The following is a 20,345-nucleotide window of genomic DNA, read 5'->3' on the forward strand; positions in this document are numbered from 1 at the left end:
GGGGCAGGTACAGCCACATCCCCAAACAGCCCCGGCCCGCAGCCATTTGCGCGCCTCGCAGGGGTGTAGCCCGCCCTGCGCTGCGGAATTGGCTCCTGTTGCAATTAAGCTACAAAAAGAGGCCGCGTGGGGCAGGCGCCTCCCCCCCACGCCCCCGCTCTCCTAAATGCAGGTGCGGGGCAGGGACTGAGGGAGAGCTGAGGTGTAGGGTTGGGAAGGGGGTAGTATTGCTCCCCTGCACAGGAGAGGAGGAGGAGGAGGAGGAGGAGGGCGGCTTGGGGGGTGGCTGGGTTGGGGGCTGGCTGGGCTGGTTTTGCCAAAAGTTTGGTGAAGGTCCTTCTTCCCGTCCCTCCCTCTGTGGGGCTCATCCCCGTCGGCATGACGACGTCTCCGGGCTACCTGGTCATCCTGTTCGGGACCACCGCCGGAGCCAACGGGGCTCGGCTGGGCTCCGATGAGAGAGAGTTGATCCAGCTGCTGTGGAAGGTGGTGGATCTGACCAATAAGAAGGTACTCCGCTTTCCCTTTTTTGTTTTCTGCGCTAAAAAGTGTGGGCAGGAACTTTCGTGCCCTCGGCAAAACCGAGGTGGGTCGGAATTAAGGTTGTGTACACCATCTATTTAATACCCCCCCAAATCCCATTGGGAACTGCAGTTCACCTCTCACCGAGCTACAATTCCCAGCATCCTTAAACTTCTGTTCCCAGGATTCCTTTTTTGGTGTGGGGGTGCTTTAAATCTGTGAACGCAGCCCAGCTCCCATCCAGTGCACGGTTATTTGGGAGTAAATAAGATTCCATGGGATTTACCTCTTGAGTTGTTAGTGGGGTGTTCTATTTTTAAATATACAGTATATATATGCATGGATTTTGACCGTAAAGGTGTTTGAAAAGAAACTAGACTGCCCCAATAAACCCTTCCGGCTTAAGGAGTGTGCTCGAGGGGTTGTTCAGGCCCGGAGCGGTGCTGCTGGAGCCAGCCCGGCGTCAGAACGCTGCGAGCCCCGACTTCGGATCTCGGCCGGGCCGCGTGTAAACTCTCCGCGTGGTCCCAGTGACTGCCAAGGAGCTTGATTTGCAAGGCTCGATTTGTGCCCCGCGCGCCCTGGGTGACTCAGAAACCCGACGGAACCGGCCTGCACGTGTCTACTCGGAAGTAAACTCTCCCAGATAAGCGGCCGCAGTGTAAACAAACGCTCGAAGAAACGAGGGCCTTGACTTCCAGAGGCTTGGGCCTACATGGGTCAAAGAGCCCGGCGCTGGCCCAGGTTAGATCCGGTTTACCAGCAACCAGCTTGGTCTGTCTTATCTGGGAATGCCTGCAGGGGAGACCTTGGGTTGGAAGGATTTATCTCTTCCTTTTGCCTTCCCCCTCTTCTCCCCGACCCCTCCCTTAATTCCATGGAGTTGGGAAATCTGCATGAGGAGTTGATCGGGCCCGATCACTTGGAGCTGACGGACGAGTGCAAAGAAGAAACCGGCCTCGCCGAGGACCGCCTGGCGCTGGCCCCGCAGCTGGAGCAAGCTCTGAGACAGGTAAGCTAGGCTGGGTCGTGGGAATCGGGTGCATGCAGGTTAAAAGGGGGAGAAGTGCTAAGAAGACGCTCCATTTCTCTCCAGGGATGGGTTGGGCTTGTTTTGGGAGGGGAGGGAAAGCTGAGTCACCGCAGAAGGAGCAGGAAAAAGTCGACCTTCCTCGCCCACGTGTGCCTAAGGAAGACAGGAGATGGCTTTAGACTGTTTTTCTGGTGTTTCAAAGCTCCATAGCCTTGGCATTTGTGTGCACGCTTGCAAGTAAAGCCAGGAGGATGGCTGTTGCTGCTGTAGAGGCATCACTTCAAAATAGGGGCACAGAAATCTGCCTTGCTCTGAGCCAAAACATGTGTCCATTTTGCTCAGTATTCAGACGGGCAGCAGCTCTCCAGATTTTCAGGTAGCAGCTTTTCTCCAGCCCTGCCTAGGGGCATCAGAGATTGAACCTGGAACTTCCTGCATGCAAGGCAGATGATCTATCACTGAGCTGTGGTCCGTCCCCAACTGCTCCACAGTGACACTTACTCCCAGATAAACGTGGCTAGAAATGGCAGTCTTGAAAGGAAGGTGGACCCTGTGATTTCCCTACTGCTGGGTCAGAAAAACCCCCAATTCAGAGTTGGCACACTTCCTTTCCACCTTGTTTACTCCATTCTGTCATTCCATAAGTCTGTGGTTTGTTTTTGGAGTTGAGTAGAGGAAAGACCCGAAGAGTGGGTGCAGTAAATTAAGTCTCTCTAAAGTTGCTGGTCACTACTAGTCACTTCCACACACAACTGACTAGCAAATATATTAAACACACACCCCCCCAGCTAGCTAACTGATAATTGAGCAATTACACCTTTCTCTAGGGACGCGGGTGGCACTGTGGTCTAAACCACAGAGCTTAGGGCTTTCTGATCAGAAGGTGGCACTGTGGGTTAAACCACTGAGCCTAGGGGTTGCCGATCGGAAGGTCTGAGGTTCGAATCCCTGCAACGGGGTGAGCTCCCTTTGCTCGGTCCCAGCTCCTGCCCACCTAGCAGTTCGAAAGCACACAGTGCTAGTAGATACATAGGTACCGCTCTGGTGGGAAGGTAAACAGCGTTTCCGTGCACTACTCTGGTATCGCCAGAAGCAGGTTAGTTATGCTGGCCACATGACCCGGAAAAGCTGTCTGCGGACAAACGCTGGCTCCCCTGGCCAGTAAAACGAGATGAGCGCTGCAACCCCAGAGTCGTTCGCAACTGGACTTAACTGTCAGGGGTCCCTTTACCTTTATCTTTTTACCTTTCTCTAACAAGGAGGGAACTGCAAGCATACAACTGCCTACAAGGTCTTTCCAAAACAGATAAGAGGTTAAATAATAACTCAAGTTACTAAACAAATTTATATGTCCTCATGTGGAACAATGGGCACATTTTCCCTTATTGATGGATTTTAAGAAGTGTTTGGGTCTGTAGTGAATCATAGAATAAATGATGTGCAAGTATTGTAAGGGAAAAAAAATGACTGTGGAGCCAAGCCCTTGGCGTGCCATGTTAGGGGCAATATTTTGCTGCTTGTACAAAAAGTTAGATGAAGAACCTTTTTTAAAATCGTGTTGTTAGAGAGTTATGAAACCCTACAGATGGGCTAATCCTACCATGAGGCAGAGTGAGCCAGTTACCTCGAAACAATTGCTGGGGATGTAGGGAGTGGCCATTCTTCTTGAGCCAGCTGGGATAGCTCAGTTGGTAGACCATTGAGACTCTTTAAGAGTTATGGGTTCAAAGCTTACATTGGGAAAAAGATTCTTGCATTGCAGGGGGTTGGACTAGACAACACTTGTGTTCCCTTCCAATTCTATGCTTTTATGATTGAGCAGCTATTTGCAACCTTCTGAGATGGCAGCAATAACTGTACAGTCATACCTCGGGTTGAATATGCTTCATCTTGAGCGCATTCGTGTTGCGCTCTGCTGCAACCCGGAAGTAACGGAGCATTTTACTTCTGGGTTTCGCCGCTCGCACATGCGCAGACGCTCTAAATGATGCCTCGTGCATGCGTAGAAGCGGTGAAAAGCGATGCACGGGTGCGCAGACCTGCCATTGCTCGTTATGTTTGCTTCTGTATGCGAACGGGGCTCCGGAACGGATCCCGTTCGCATCGCGAGGTTCCACTGTTAGAGGCAATATGTCTCTGAATACTGGTTGTTGGGAACTGCAGGTGGGCAGAGTGCTGCTGTGCTCATGTCCTGCTTGCAGGCCGCCCACAGAGATGCTGTTGGCCACTGTGACGACAGGGCGCTGGAGTAGATGGGCCATTGGCCTGATTCATTGGTGGTAGTTCTTACGTTCAGTGCTTGCGTGTTATTGATCGGATCTGGCTCTCTCACTTAATTGCCTTCTTCCAATATGTCACAGACATGCTGGTTTTCCTTTGGGGGAAATCCCTGACCAAGCAAGCAGGACGAAAGGCCACCTGCCTGGCCCATGCCTTGCAGCTTTCTTCATGTGATGCATATGGGTGCTGCTGCACTGATGCATTGCATTACAGTGGTACCACTGGTTGCGAACAGGATCCGTTCCGGAGGCCTGTTTGCAACATGAAAAGAGTGCAACCCACAGCAGCACGTCTGTGCACGTGTGGGTTGCGATTCACTGCTCCTGTGCATGCGCAAGACGTCATTTTGCGCTTCTGTGCATGCGCCAGCGGTGAAACCTGGAAGTAACCCTTTCCGGTACTTCTGGGTCACCGCAGGACGTAACCTGAAAGAACGTAACATGAAGCAAACCTAACATGAGGTATGACTGTACATCAGCTGTCTTGAATAAGCAGCACACTGGTGTCAATTGGACAATGAGTGAGGGGTACTGAGGTGTTGGAGGACTGTGTGTGTGTGTGTGTGTGTGTGTGTGTAGCATGTGGTCTACCTCATACTGGGTCATCTTAGTCCAATCCCCTGCAATGTAGTGGAGCATTTTGTCCAAATGCCAGATTGAACCAAGATCCAGTGGTTAAGCTGGTCAGATTCTGTTTTGGGGCTGACGTGAGGTTCATATTCACCTCAGGAAGCAAAGTAACTTGGGCCAACCCTGTGTAAAGATTTGCTGAAGGTTGCTCATATTTAATTGTGTATGATCAAGATGCTATTAAAAAAATTCTGCCTCTCTAGTAGAAATTGTGTGTGTGGTTTGTATTAATGGAGTCATTAGCTATTCAGACATAAAGCTCACTGCTTGACTTTGGCCAGTCACATATTCTTGTCTATCCTACATCACAGACTATTATGAGGGTAAAAAGGAGCAACACTGTGTTCTCCTCAGAGTTTTTTGGAGGAAGGGCAACTAAATCCACAGTGCAAAAAATACCTTAACAACATCTATCTAACTTGCAGCCTTGAAATACACCTAAATCTGCTGATGTTCAAATATTCTTTATTAATTTTGCTGTACCTACACTATCTCTTGAATGGTTGTTTGCTGTTGTGCATTTTTGTGATTCCTCTTGCATTTGTTAACATGTTTTTTGCAGAAGCCTATTTTGGCATTAAGTGGTATAAAAATTAATTACATTTCGTTAAATAAATAAAAATAATATTTTGGTTTGAAAGCCACTTCTGGGACTTTGTGATTGAAAAGCAGGGTACAAAGTAATGTAAGCAGCACTCTGATTTGGGCAGGTAGTGAATCCTACTGAAAGCATAACTGATAAAAAATATTTATCTAGTATTGCAAATTGTACTTTCAGGTTGTAAGTGGATTTTTCTTTTTCTTTTTGTGTCTTGTAACTTTTAGTTTAACCAGTCTGTGAGCAATGAACTAAATATTGGTGTAGGTACCTCGTTCTGCCTCTGCACAGATGGGCAGCTTCATCTCAGGCAAGTTCTTCATCCTGAAGCTTCCAAAAAGGTAAGAAGACTAATATTTAATTAATTCTGACCCCTTCTGACAATCAGGATATGCATGAATCTATTGCACATAGTTTTGCTTAAAATGAAGTATTTCTCGTCACATTTCCCGTTTTCTGAAGTCACTGATGTACGGGGATGTGTAAAAGAAGAAAATGGTTTGTTTTTCACAGTCCAGTCTTGTTCTTTTTTTGGGGGGGGGGAGCTACAGGACTAAGTATCCTTTCTTTACATATTTCTGTTACATACCAACTGCAGTTCTTGCCTGTAATTTCTATTGAGTAGTATAATGACCCAACATGAATTTTAATGTTGAGCACAATTGCATTTTCAAAGCAAAATTGATTGTTAGATAGCATGCTTGCAAGTGTTCCCAGATCTTGCTGCCATAAACAGTATTTAAATCCTAAATGCACTTAACCTATGTACACTTAACTTTGATTAAGACTCATTGCCTTCAGTGGGATTTACATCTGAATAAAGTATGCATAGGATCAGGTTGCATATAAGAATATTCATTTTTGGCTTGGACCTAATCCTTGGTTGGAAATCCGGCCAAGTTTTATCTGGCTGTGATCATCTACTCTGGTAGGATCATGTTTGCAAAAATGGAGTGTACTCTACTTAGCTCTTCCTCTGAAAACGGTTTGCATGTTTCATTTAAGTTATAGCTGGCATTGCAGACTTGGATCATATATTGCCAGTCTTAAAAACAACTACACTTTGCTGGCTAGTGTTTGCTTCCAGGCGCATTGCAGAGTAACCTTTAAAGTACCGAACAACTTGGGACCCATGTACTTGATGATGCCTACTCCAAATCAACCTGCCTGCATTTTAAGTTCATTTTCTGATGCCCTTCTTCAAATGCTACTTTTATCACAGGGGAGAATTGCTTCAACAAGGGAGGTGGCCTATTTTTGGTACCCCAGTTGGGTACCTTTCCAGGGGGGTATGTCTGGTCCCAACCTTGTTTACTTGTAGGTGCCAGACAAAAACATTTTATTTCTGATGACTTAAATATTTTAAAACTTGACAACAACTACTGCCTGCCTATATCTACTGCTTGTTTCCTTATATTATCTATTTTGTTTTGCTTTGTGTCTTATTTTTTGTAAATTACCTTGCAATCCATTGAGATAAAACGTGTGTAAATATTACCAGTAATGCAGTGGTCGATCTTCCTTCCCAAGCAATGCTTGCTTGGAATTTATGCTGCTTCTGTATAAGAAATCTACGTATGCAGCGTTGCGTATGTACTACATCGCAGGTACACTGCATGTAGATTTCCAGCGCATGTGACAGCAATGCCAGTAAAAATCACATGTGAAGCAATTTTTACTTTGGCTGTAGCTGATGCATTTTGCTGCTTAATCTATCAGTCATCTTTTCAAGGAGATTAAATCTGTGCTCCGCACCTTTCAGATCACGTTGTTGTAGATCTTGAAATTCTGGTCCTGAACAATCTGTGCTTTCCAAGGGTTCCTAATGTTACAGTAGCAAAAATACATACGTGTTTTGAGTCTTGTTGGGTTTTTTGTTGCTTTCAAAAATAAGGAAGAACACCAGTAAACTCATCTTTCAACCCATTATAAAGAGAATACATATTCTCTTAGTAGTTGGGTGGGCAGTCTGGAGTTCAGCACCACCTGGAGAGCCCCACAGTTTTCATCAGCTGTGAGGCTTGAAGCAGAGGCAAAACAGAAATCAATCTGACACAGAAGTATGCCTCTTTTTTTTTTTTACTTTCCACTTCAGCCCACCCTCCGCTATGTAAATCAGTGCCTGAGGCATATTGCCCTATAATAGGATCACATTGCTAGTGATGTGCCAACAGAGCGGGGGAGGGAATGAAGCTTTTTAGCCATGCCCAAGGTTCTAAACCATGTCAACTGCAGCTAAAATAATAATAACCCCATTCATAAATATATAGTGGTGCAATGCATTTGTCCTTTCTCAAAAAGCCTTTGGGGTTGAGTTGATATGAAACATAGCAATATACGGTACATACGTATGTGTGTGTGTGTGAGAGAGAGAAAGAGAGAGAGAGATGGTACTATTTATTTGATCATTAGAGCAGTCTTTAAACTTCTATAAAATAACAGAATAATGGATGTGTGCGAAATCTGGCGTTCATTTGGGATAAGCTGCGTAGCTCGTCCATAGTTCTTCTCGTGAGCATTGCAGACTCTTCCAATCTTGCATCTTCCAATATATGCACAGGTACAAAAAATGCTGTGTGGAAGCGACTTCTCTATGTCTCTTCTATATAGCCAGGCCAAGCCCAGGGTTCAGGGAGCTCAACCCTGCATATAAATTAGAGAGGAGGTTTTAAGTTGGGATGTTCTTTATGGAAATGTTTTCCATAATAAGAGAGCTTACTGGAAAAGATGGAGAGTTTCTTGCAAGAACGGGGATCCTTTGATCCTCCAGATCTTGCTGGCCTCAGACTTCAGCATGATCAGCTGTTGGGGCTAATGGGAATACAGCAACATCTGGAAAGCCATAGGTTCCTCATACCTGGCTTACAATTCTGAATGAATGTGTGGGTGGTGGGTTCCCCCCCTTCTTTTGCACTTTCTTTTGCACAAGACTATAAATGTGGCCTGGAAGGACCATGGCAGGAATCCAACATAATACAATGGCAATTGTTCCATCAGTGTGCAAGCTTTTCAGCTTGCCAGGTGGAACAATACCCCCTCTCCCCCCTCCACATGCTAGTTTGGGGGTTCTCCTAATCCCCCCATCATTTTTGGGTGTGTTGGGTGTGTACAGAGGGAGGCAAGAAGCCCCACTCTTTTAACAGGGACCCTTGCACTGGCTTCTGCTAGTGGGGCTTGTTAGTTGAATCCTGCCCTTAGTCTGAGATGATGTGTTTGCCTTTTCAAATGAGTTCTGCAAAACCTTTCTTGGCTCTGTTAGTCTTCATTTAGTGAGTAATTGTGAATGGGGCACAATTTCTTATTAAAAGACACTGAGGGTAAGCTCTCACGAGGGGAAACTTAGATACCGATAAGTGATAAAAAGTTGACTTGCAGCTTACAAAACGGTTTCCTGTAAGGCTAACTGAGCATGCTTTCAACCTGATAGTGTACAAGCTACACACCTTGACTTACTAGAACTAACATGTCATTTTTTCAGAACATCTTGTTGTCTGAATGTTTCTACTCATTTTTTGATCTGCGGAAGGAATTCAAGAAATGTTGTCCTGGCTCACCTGAAATCGACAAATTAGATGCTAAAGCCATGGCGGAATGTATCCTTTTAAAATGAATGAAGTGTTAAGAGCAGTGCAAGTTTAATCTTTAGAGCGTCTGGAAGAATTGTGATTCACTTCAGCTTGCCTTTGAAGCTCCTTTCTTCAAGGTTCTCCTCTTTAAGACCAGTCAGAGTGTCCTTGGAGGCAGAAACACTCTCTGGTTCTTGAATGTTGCAATTTCTGATGTTAGATTTTTGCTACAAGACCACATCTTGTTTGCTGCAACAGACTTGGCACAGGTACCCCTCTACTCTATCAGTTCCAAAGTTTACCCTTGGAATTTAGAGCAGATTCTCTCTCCCGGCTTTTGTGTTATTTGCACACAATTCTGCCTGGCAGGGTGTATTGCGATTAGTTGCAGAGCTTAATCAGACCCCTATCAACTATTGGGGCTGGGACTGAGGGGAGGAAGGGGGACTGTTCCTGGGTTTCTCCACAGTAGTGTTCTTAATTACACCACTATTGCAAGCACAACATTATGCTGCTTGGTTGCTCTGTGGACTTCTCTACCTGAGTTAGAGTCCAGCAACATCTAGAGGGCCACAAGTTGACTACCCCTGCCCTGTGCAGATTGGTTCTTTAGGTTCCACTGCCCTGGGGATTTGGAACCTCTGAATTTCATCCCCAGCCACCATGAGCTGGGGATAAGGGATCATGCTATTGTTAAATCTTGTTTGGTTACCTCACTGTGAAATTTCGACTGTAAAGAGGGGAAGCAAATAAGGAGAGCACATTTTGAGCTGGAAAAAAATCAGAGGGGAATTTTTCAGTTTCTGATTCAGCCACCTGCAGCTGCTTTTCATTTTTTCTTTTAAAAAAGGAAACGTTGGGCTTAACATGTGTCAGCCATGGGACATCTAATCCAACCCTCCAAGGTCTCTCTTGCTCTGCCGTATCTTTTGAGTGGGAGGCATAACTAGCCTTTCTGTCAGACTCATGCAAAGGTTTGGTATCATGCTCACCACACAACCCAAACTGAAGCTTTTTAATCGGTTGTAAAAGTAACTTAACAAAGGGGCCAATGGCAGGTGGCGGTTTGGGGAGGCAGTGCTCACCTGCTGGTACTGCTTACCAGGAGGCCGGGACGAGGTGGTGGGAAGGTCAGTGTGGTGCCTATGCTGTGGCAGAGCCAGTCAGCTGGTGGGAGGTCAGGTACACTGCTGCTGCACCACCACCGCCAGGCCATCTACTACTGAATGAGGCCCATGTATCCGAGCCACTGTGGTGTAGTGGTTAGAGTGCTGGACTAGGACTTGGGAGATCAGGGTTCAAATCCCCACTCAGCCATGAAGCCCACTTGGTTGACTTTGAACCAGTTACTATCTTTTTGCCTCTTTTCTCACCTCGAGCTCCTTTGAGAAAAGGTGGGATATAAATTTAATAAAACATTAGCCTTAAATTACAGATAGGTAGCCGTGTTGGTCTGCCATACTCAAAATAAAAAAATTCCTTCCAGTAGCACCTTAAAGACCAACTAAGTTAGTTCTTGGTATGAGCTTTCGTGTGCATGCACACTGGTATCTGAAGAAGTGTGCATGCACACGAAAGCTCATACCAAGAACTAACTTAGTTGGTCTTTAAGGTGCTACTGGAAGGAATTTTTTTATTAGCCTTAAATGTTATTCGACGATAGTTACTACAAGCACCCTACTGTTGCGTCTGAAGCCACAGCTTTCTCACCTTGTGGTGGTCTTCTCTGAAGCTTTCCATTACTTTTATTTATCAACTTTATACACTATCCTGGCCTTCTTCCCAAAGGAGCCTAAATACAGGATTTCAAACAAGATCTAACTAACATCGAGTCCTTTTCCTTTCTAGTGTATTGGCAGCAATGCTCCTGTTAAGATACGACATTGGCTTTTTGTGCTGCAGCATCACCTTGCTGACTCAAGTTCCCTTGGTCCATTACAACTCATGTGCCAGCCTTAGTTGCCCATCATGTTATGTAGCCATAAATGATAAGGCATCGCCTTGTGGGTTTATCAGCCTAGTTCCTCGGTCTGAGATCTTCCCACCACGCTGACCAACGAGCTAGGGAACTGACTGTTCCAACTTGGATCCTAAAGTGGCCCTGTGTTTTACAGCTATCTGCTTGCATTCCCTGCCCCTGCTTCAGTTCATCGCCGTTCTCCACTTGCAAAGCTCGCTCGGCTAGTTTCTGGTTGCAGATGCCTCAAGGGTGGAGTGAATCAGGCTTGCATGGCTGCCCATAAATCATGTGCCTTCGGAGGATACATTCTGCTGTTCCCTTAACAGTCAGACATGCAGAAATCATTACATGGCCAATATGAGTATACTTGCAACACGAAATGCCCACATGACTTGTTTGGGTCAAGGCTTTTGAAATTCCATTCAAATGTTTGAAGGAAATAGTTTCATCCTCCCAGCACTGTGCCACTTAGGAAACAGGCTGGGGCAGTAGCCTTTAGTTGGAATGTAAAATTATACAAGATGATGGTGATAATTTTATTATTCGTACCCCACCCATCCGACTGGGTTGCCCCAGCCACTCTGGGCAGCTTCCAACAGATATAAAAACTTCCCTATACAGTGGTACCTTGGTTTACAACCATAATCCGTTCCGGAGGTCCGTTTGTAAACCAAAACAGGTTGTAACCCAAGGCGCGCTTTCACCAATGGGGCCTCCAAAAAAAAATTGTTTGTGATCCAAAAAAAGGTTGCAAACCAGGACACACACTTCCGGGCTTGACGTGTTTGTAATCCAAAACATATGCAGACCAAGACGTATGCAAACCAAGGTACCACTGTACTGTACAGGAAAATTATTTGATTATTTATTTGTTGCATTTATATCTCACTGTTTTTCGAAGGAGCTCAAGGTAGGATAGATGGTTCATCCCCCACATCAACCCTCATAATCTTCCCCTCATAATCTCCACAACAACCTCTGTGCGGCAAATGAGGCTGAGAGGCAGTGACTGAGCCAAGGCCACCCAGTGAGCCTCAGAGTTTGGCAAGAGCCTAAGTACTATGCCATGCTGGCTCTCAAGTTATCGGAACGGTGTTCTGAAAAGCAATTTGAAGTAGCTATGGCAGGCGAACCTGCACTTGTACTACATGATGTGTAGGCTTGAACACAGGAGGGCAGAAGTGTAGAGAGAGTAGGGAATATGCATCGCACCGAATCCTAATTTTGCCAAGTGCATCTCGCATTCTCCTAACCTTTGCATATTTAGTCTTACGAAGGTTCCCAATTGTAAGGAAGGCAGGAGGTGCAGCACACTGCTGGGAGTGGGACTGACAAACACCCCCCCCTCTTCCTCTAGTCATTTTTGCCTCTGCTATTCAGTATGCTGCTCTGCAGTACAAACATCTTGTGCATGAATAGCTAGTGCATCAGGTAAAAGCCCAGGCAGAAGTCTCTCTTTCTCAAGAGATGCTTCTCTTCCATTTGCAAAGAGGTTCTCTCTCATGGGGAGCATTCAGGGAGATGCCTCCTCCTGTCTTCTGAAGTGGTACAGCCCTAGGAGGCAGTCTTGGGGAAAGACATGAAAGCTAGGAGCTAAATGTCACCTTAAACCTAGTTTATGGACGCAGCAATGGAATGTCTAGGCACACTTTTTTATAAGAAGAATACAAAGCTGAAAATGAATGAACTGCCCCTAAAATATTATGTTCATTTTTCACATGGTGTAGTCCTTCCCCAGCCCAACCCCCTAATACAGTGGACCCTCTGGTTACATACCACTCTGGATACGTAACTTTAAAGTTATGAGTGCGGCAAACCCAGAAGTATATTCTTCCGGGTTTCGCCACATGCACAGGAGCGGCACCTCTGGTTATGGACCCCCCAGAACAAATTCAATCCATAACCAGAGGGTCCACTGTATTCTTAATAGGGTCTCTTCTCGAGTCTTCAGAGAGTAGCTGGAAGTGGGGAGGCAGAAAAAGGTTCTCCTTTCCTTCCACTCTGCAGTTTTAATCTGAAATCTTAGGCGCAGTACTGTGCCCAGAGCTCAGAAACTGCTCGCACTAATGAAATTCCCTGTCACCAGATGCAACCTAAAACAATGGGAGTTTTGAACACTGCTAGGAGGATTGTGTTGGGTTCTCCCCCCACCCCCTGAACATTTTTCATTGGCTTTGAGATGTTAATGGTTTGTGGAAAAGGATAAATGCTAGTCGTAGATCAGCTAAGAGTCTAGACTCTGACTTCATCAAGCATGTCTGATTCAATTTCAACCAATGTTACACTGACAATTTGAGGAATCGTATAAAATGGAAGAAATGCTGTGGTTGGTAATCTACAGGATACTCTGTCAGAGTATCAAAGAGGAAAAAAATCTAATAACGATGTGCAGATCAATGGCCAGAGCTGCTAATGCAGCATGGCAATGTCAGAGCCATTAATTGTGAATAACTGGGAACGAAACCATTTTATGTAGGAAAAGGAATATTTCTCATGCAAATGCTTTCATGCAGAGGTTTGCAGTGCTGCAGAAGCAAAGAGTCTCATTTTGTGTTTGACAATCTGTTTTATAAAAATAAATCTGAAGCATAAGGAGTGTAATGGATGTACTTAGTTCCAATATATACGATCATATACAAAAATTACTTTTCATATTTTGTGTGTGTGTGATATATAAATAGAGATACATATGGTTAACATATGGTTACATTGACTAAGGAAGTAGTAGGGACATGGGTGGTGCTGTGGTCTAAACCACTGAGCCTCTTGGGCTTGCTGATTGGAAGGTCAGCAGTTTGATTCCCTGCGATTCCCAGCTCCTGCCAACCTAGCAATTCGAAAGCATGCCAGTGCAAGTAGATAAATAGGTACCACTGCAGTGGGAAGGTAAGCGGCGTTTCTGTGCGCTCTGGTTTCTGTCACAGTGTTCCGTTGTGCCCGAATTGGTTTAGTCATGCTGGCCACATGATCCGGAAAGCTGTCTGTGGACAAACGCTGGATCCCTCGGCCTGAAAGTGAGATGAGCGCTGTACCCAAAAGATGCCTTTGACTGGACTTAACCATCCAGGGGTCCTTTACCTTTTACCTTTAATGAAGTAGTTCTTCACACAGCACATAGTCAAACTATGGAACTCGCTCCCCCAGGAGGTAATGACTGCCACTGACTTGGATGACTTCAAAAGAGGATTAGACAAATTTGTGGAGCACAGAGCAATCAATGGCTACTAGCCAGGATAGCTGTGCTCTAACCTCCACAGCTGGAGACAGCAGTGCTTCCAAACCAGGTGAGGGGAGAGTGCATTTGTGCTCACGTTCTGCTCGCTGGTTTCCCACACACATTGGTTGGCCACTGAGAACAGGATGCTGGACTAGACAAGCCATTAGCCTGATCTAGCAGGCTTTTTCTTACGTTACGTTTCTTACCTGTTTCATTAGTGTAATAGATTTATGGCTTAGTGATTAACTTCATCATTCCAAGATCAGAGGAAACACGTTTGAAGCTTTAAAATTTTATATCGTGCGTCAGATCTCATCAAGATTGTGAATATTTTCCTTTTGTACATTTCCAGCTCTTATGTTTCTAATTACTCTTTTAACAGTATGGTGGCTGGGCAGATACCTAGATGTGGAGGATATGAGAGAACAGGCCTAGGGACAAACACCACAGTGAATCGATACAGGTTGATAGCTGGCCCTGAAGCATAATCTGTTTAAATTGCCGCTTTAAGATTCTTGACTTAACACCAATGCTCAGATCTGAATCTTGACAAGAGCAGTTCACCACAGAATTTTGGAGCGTCTCAGGTGGAAGACATGGGAAACGTCATTTTAACACTCATCTCAGAACCATACAGTAAGCTGTTTCTGTTTTTCCGGTTGCCTGTTCCTGGTAAATCTGTCATCACTTTGTCCTTTGCGTCTGATTGACAGGGATGACTTGTTTTTTTTAAAAGAAATTTAGGATATTCAGGTGTGCCATAATTTCCTCCCTTCCCCACTGACTATCCAGGTACTAAAGGCTGCTGAGCCAGTTCTGTTGCAAGATTAAATGTTTCGAACTAGACTACCAGAAAGCCAGCTTAGGAACTTAGAAATCAGTAGAATGAAAAGGAAATTGTGGCACAGTGGCAGGAAATCTGTGGCTCTCAAGATGCTGGTGGACTCCAGCTCCCATCAGCCCCAGCCGGTGTGGCCAGTGGATGGGCGTGATGGGAGCTAGAGTCCAGCAACATCTGGAGGGCCACACAGCTCCCCGATTCTGCTATAGCCCTCTTTCCTCACATGAAAGTACAACACAGATGCAAAGAGGCTGTGGGGATCACATGCTCAGCCTGAGAGTTCTAAATCACACGAGGAACTTACACAGAAATAATAAGACTTCCTGCCATGGTCATCCATAGTGGGTGGACCATAATCTCCAGTTTCTCAGCTTCCTTTCTTTTTAAAATTGGGGTACGTTTCTAGCATGTTGTGGAATTTAACAGATAAGACAAAATATGCAGACACGATTCCCATTTTTGTGAGAATGAGTCTGCTCATCATATTTTAGTGTTTTACTCCTCACCCCAGAGAAAACGTCCTGCGGGTACACATGCTCCCTGCTTTAAATATTCTCATGTGAGGGACTGAGAGGAGCTGCACAACTTTGGAGGCAGAGACTAAACATGGAGCTCTGTAACCCTGCTGTTGCCTTTTTGCACAAGTCACACTCTATTTACTAAAAACACACCAGCTTCAGAAGCAGCTCCAGGCTTAGTATGGTTGGCAGAGAAGAGGCTCCATCAATGTGTAATTGTTGGGTTGACTTGAGGAATCATGCAGCAGTTCTTGAGACAAGAAGTGCTTTTTCGAGATGTGCAATTGTCCCCTTCTTTGGCAACATGTTGGAATTTCGCTAACTTCATGCTGCTGTGTTTTGTAGATCACACGTTTTCGGATCCAGAAAGGGTGAACTACAAATTTGAAAGTGGGACCTGGTAAGTGCATGCTCTTTTTGTAACGTGGGAAAGCAACAGTTTCTTTCCATTTTGAATCTGGCCTGCTGTTTCCCTTAGAATACTGTAACTTAGGGGCAGGGAAATGGATCCATACCTCCACCGCCAGGCATCTTGCTTGTGGTGTCTGGGTGACTATGGTTAAGAGCTAAAACGTTGTGCTAGGTGGACTAATGTTCTGACCCAGCATTTTTTAAAAAAATTATCATTACAATTAAACTCAACCCTCCTTCCCAGGAGCAAAGGATAGCATACTTTGTTCTATTCCTGTATAATCCTTGCAACCACCCTGTGAGGTAGATTAAGACTTAAGCGATGGTGACTAGCTAAGCAGGTCAGTTGAAATTAAGGGACATAAATGAGGCATGGTCGCTAACTTTAGTGGGTATACTCTGAGTAAATGTTATTTTACTACAACCCATAGCCTTAAATACATTTCACTACCTGCAAGGAGCTTACAATATAAAAGTGATAAGCTGGGAAAGAGACAAAGCAGCAAGACTGCCACAGATAGTCTATTCAAAACATCTGCAGCCTAGTGGTGACAACATTGGCTCTTGGTTTGTTTGTTTTTCTCTACTTCCATTTTTGAAGATTACAGCATATTGGAGGACGGGCCCATAATTTCAAAACTGGCTGAGATTCTCTTTTTGGGGGGTAGGGGTGGGGATAAATCTCTCCCTGACTTGTTGCGAAAGCATTTTGAAAAATGTGGAATGTGAGCCTATAGAAGATATCCCTGACTCTAGCCATGGTTCATGATGATAGGCAAGTTTTAAATATATATCCTTTTGCTTGATCTGCAGCAGCAAGATGGAACTTGTAGATGATAACACCATAATCCGAGCAAGAGGCTTACCATGGCAGTCATCGGACCAGGACATTGCTAGGTTCTTCAAAGGCCTTAACATTGCCAAGTTAGTTCTCTCATTTAGTAACGTTTGTTATTTTCAGCCATGTTCTCAAAATGTTTCCTGGAGTTGACGTATTGGCTGCCCTTGGCGACCAACCGAAATTTGTATTTGGCATGACCCTGCTAAATACAATGAAGGCGAAATGCGACTATTGTAGGGGTGAGACCCTGCTCCCCGGCTCATGGCTAAGAGAGAGGACTGGAAATTTACCTCCCTTGCCCCAAGCCTTAGACGAAGTGTGGGGACTGGACATGCTTGCTGAGGTTAATGGGAGTTGTAGATCAGCAACATCTGGCAGGCAAAATCTTCTGCACACCTGCCTTTGGCACTCAGGAAGCAGTGGGAAAACTCATGGCTTTTGAAATGTCTCCAAGACTCAGTGAAGGAACAGAGTCTCCCTGGGCCTAGGTGAAAGGCAGGGGCTCTCCTTCATCCCGCGTTCTTGCCAGAAGAAAAGATGCCCTTGCCAGTGGCAAGCTAGTGAGTGCATTTGTGGATCCTTTACCTTACTTTTTTCATTTCCTGAGTTGCCCAGCAGCTGAGTTAAAAACCAGGTAAAATACAATCACAGTGCAGCAAAACCACAGCTAAAATAGTTTGCTTTCTGTTTGAAAAAATGGACTTTAATGTCTTTTTCTGGACTATCTGAAATTGGCGTGGATGGAAAGGTGGTCAACTTATGGCCCTCCAGATGTTGGTGGACTATTATTCCCACTGAACCTGTGGCCCAACTGTTGCCAGTCACTTGATTCTGTCATAACAACAGATGACAACTTCAGATGGGCTTGTTGTCATCAGATTGGCAGGGACAGCAAGCCCTGCTTTGCCTTTTCGCAAGTGCGGTTTGCATTCAGACCACAGCTGTGAGCAAAGCTGTGAACAAAGTTATGTGCAGAGAGGGAAAATGTCTGTTGCAGAGCCAATTTGAATGAACAGCACTTTAGCCTCCTGTTTGTTCCTTTGCAAAGACCTCTTTACCTGACATCTGGTGTGGGGCTGGCAGGAATGTTTGACGGACCCTTCTCAGATATCCTCTTTTCATATTCCCATGATTCATATGCATGAATAAAAAATATCCTTGTCTGTACTTCCTTGAATTAATTATTTTTTAAAAACTTTGCAGTAAGAGAACCCCTATTATATAGCAGGAGTGAGTAGTTGAATTCTCAGTCTGTATACAATTATGTAATCTTCTTGCTTTTTAGGGTGTCTGTTGCAGAGCCAATTTTTTAAAAGTGCACACTATTGATTAAAAAGGTGCTTAATAAATAAATAAATACTGAGTATTTTTAAAATGCCAGTAGTGGGAACATTTCAGAAGTGAAGGACTTTGCTGCTGAGGTTCACATGCAAGTAGCTACTTCTGCAAGTAGCTACTCCTGCTTTCAAAAGGGAGGTGTGAATGCACCTAAGAACACCCAGTGCGGCTTGCCTTTGACTTGTGTAAGTGCTGGTTTTGCAAGGTGAGACATAATGCTTACGGCTGCCTCTGTTTGCTGCCTTAACTCTTTAGAGGCGGGGCCGCACTTTGCCTCAACGCCCAAGGCAGGAGGAACGGAGAAGCTCTTGTCAGGTTTGTCAGTGAGGAGCACCGAGATCTGGCGTTGCAAAGACACAAGCATCACATGGGGAACCGGTACATTGAGGTATGTTGCTCAGGCTCCAAAATTGGTGTTTGGATTAAATGATACGGAGGGCTTCTCCCAGCATAATCATTTCCCTTTCCATTTCTCAGGTGTACAAAGCAACTGGGGAGGACTTCTTGAAAATTGCTGGAGGTAATTGTTCTTTAATCTGGTGATGGGTGTTTTTTTATGGTAGGGTTTTAAAGTATGAATTTACTATTCTGTACACTACTTTGACACTTTATGATATAAAGCAGTATATAAATGTTTTTTGCTTTGCTGATTTATTGCATTTATATCCCACCTTTTCCTCCAAGGAGCTCCAGGTGGCATACGTGGTTGTCCCCCTCCTTGTTGTCATCCTCTCATCGACCCTGTGAGGTCTGTTAGGCTGTGACTGGCTCAAGGTGTGAGTTGCATGGCTGTGTAGGAATTTGAACCCTGGTCACCCTTGTCTTACACTCCCAACTGCTGTGTCACACGGGCTACCTAGCATGTTATTACATGGTCAAATGAAACTGTACTATGGAGTTGAACGTTTTGTCTATCCAGCCAAATCTCTGCGCCAGATCTCTCTCTGCCATTAAGCTTCCAGAGTGGTCTGAGGGACAGCCTCCCTGCCCCCTCAGATCAGGTATTCTCTCTTTGGAGGTGCATTTTATATAACTTGGCACTGATCCAGAGGCACCAGTCATATTTTGAGAATATGCAGTAAGGTAATGTTCCAGGGCCGCGGTGGCGCTGTGGACTAAACCACCAAGCCTCTTGGGCTTGCCGATTGTAAGGTCAGTGGTTCAAATCCGCATGATGAGGTGAGCTCCTGTTCCTCTGTCCCAGTTCCTGCCAATCTAGCAATTCAAAAGCATACCAGCATGAGTAGATAAATAGGTACCACTGCGGCAGGAAGGTAAATGGCGTTTCCATGTGCTCTGGTTTCCATCAAGGTGTTCCGTTGCACCAGAAGCGGTTTAGTCATGCTGGCCACATGACCCGGAAAGCTGTCTGTGGACAAACACCGGCTCCCTCGGCCTGAAAGCAAGATGAGCACCGCAATCCCATAGTCGCTTTTGACTGGACTTAACCATCCAGGGGTCCTTTACCATTTTACCTATAGTAATGTGGCTTCAAAAAGAATGGGGCACTTTTGGAACACTGGCCAACATAATACAGTGGTACCTCAGGTTACAAACACTTTGGGTTACAAACACTTTGGGTTACAAACTCCGCTAAGTAGTACCTCGGGTTGAGAACTTTGCCACAGGATGAGAATGGAAATCGCGCTCTGGCAACAGTGGGAGGCCCTATTAGCAAAAGCGTGCCTCAGGTTAAGAATGGTTGCAGGTTAAGAACGGACCTCCAGAATGAATTAAGTTCGTAACCCAAGGTACCACTGTTTCTGTGTCGGTTTATTGAGGGGGGGTTGTTGTGGGGAATTATTGCTTGCTTGTTGTTTTGTTAAGTATTTTCTGTTTACATGCTGTAAACCACTCTTTGACCTTCAGATGAAGGGTGGTATATTATTATTATTTATTAAAAATAATAATAGACTGGCATAAAATTGGATGTGGAGAGAGCAGCCACGAAGGTCTCAGCTATTCAGACGCTACCAATGCAGTGTAGATGGGACTTGCATTGTACAACATTAATGTATGAACTGGGCCTTAATGCAGAACTATTCAGTTGAAAGTATGAAGCGGCTGTGCCGCAAGCTTTCCTTGCCCTGCCACTGTCATGCAACTCTGATTATACTTTTTCTAAGCTCCCTGCATAATTTGGAACCCTGATCACCCAGGGAGCGAACATGGGTGCAGCAGGTTCCCCATTGCAGATGCTTTTTATGAATGTTGAAGCCAGAAGGAGCCACGAGAGAATAGGGAGACAGTTAAAAGTGTGGCCCTGCAGACCCTCACGTGGCAGGCCTGTATTTGCCATGACCTTGCAGCTGTTTGGATACTGGGGGGAGGCAAAGTGAAGGATCTGATAATACGGAGCTTCCCACATCATCAGAGGTTACAGAAATTGCTTCACTATGGAGTTAGGTGCAATAAGCTTTTAGGTGCCGCTGAATGCTACTTGGATATGGCTTGTGCAGTAGCGTGATTTACGAGAAAGAGGTCTGCTTCCTGCTGTTGAGAGAAAGTTCTGGTGCAGGCCCAGTTTTGCAAGATTTTATCTGGGTGTGATCATGCTATTATAGCCTTTGATCATGTCACTATAGCCTTAT

The 20,345-nt window shown here is 45.2% G+C and overlaps 1 protein-coding gene across 2 annotated transcripts in view; it reads left to right on the forward strand.

The window, feature by feature from the left end:
- Positions 1-272: 272 nt before the first annotated feature.
- ESRP1 (epithelial splicing regulatory protein 1) overlaps positions 273-20,345 on the forward strand; it is a 36,103-nt gene continuing 16,030 nt past the window's right edge. For both annotated transcript variants that reach the window (XM_082235290.1, XM_082235291.1), the window contains exons 1-9: positions 273-510; positions 1,406-1,534; positions 5,290-5,403; positions 8,541-8,655; positions 14,343-14,441; positions 15,510-15,564; positions 16,389-16,499; positions 18,010-18,142; positions 18,232-18,274. In XM_082235290.1, coding sequence (XP_082091416.1) covers positions 379-510; positions 1,406-1,534; positions 5,290-5,403; positions 8,541-8,655; positions 14,343-14,441; positions 15,510-15,564; positions 16,389-16,499; positions 18,010-18,142; positions 18,232-18,274 — 931 coding nt within the window. In that variant the 5' untranslated portion in view covers positions 273-378. The remainder of the gene's footprint in view (positions 511-1,405; positions 1,535-5,289; positions 5,404-8,540; positions 8,656-14,342; positions 14,442-15,509; positions 15,565-16,388; positions 16,500-18,009; positions 18,143-18,231; positions 18,275-20,345) is intronic.

The sequence above is a fragment of the Podarcis vaucheri genome (genome assembly GCF_965113315.1).
Source record: "Podarcis vaucheri genome assembly, chromosome: 8".
NCBI classification, from domain to species: Eukaryota; Metazoa; Chordata; class Lepidosauria; order Squamata; family Lacertidae; genus Podarcis; species Podarcis vaucheri.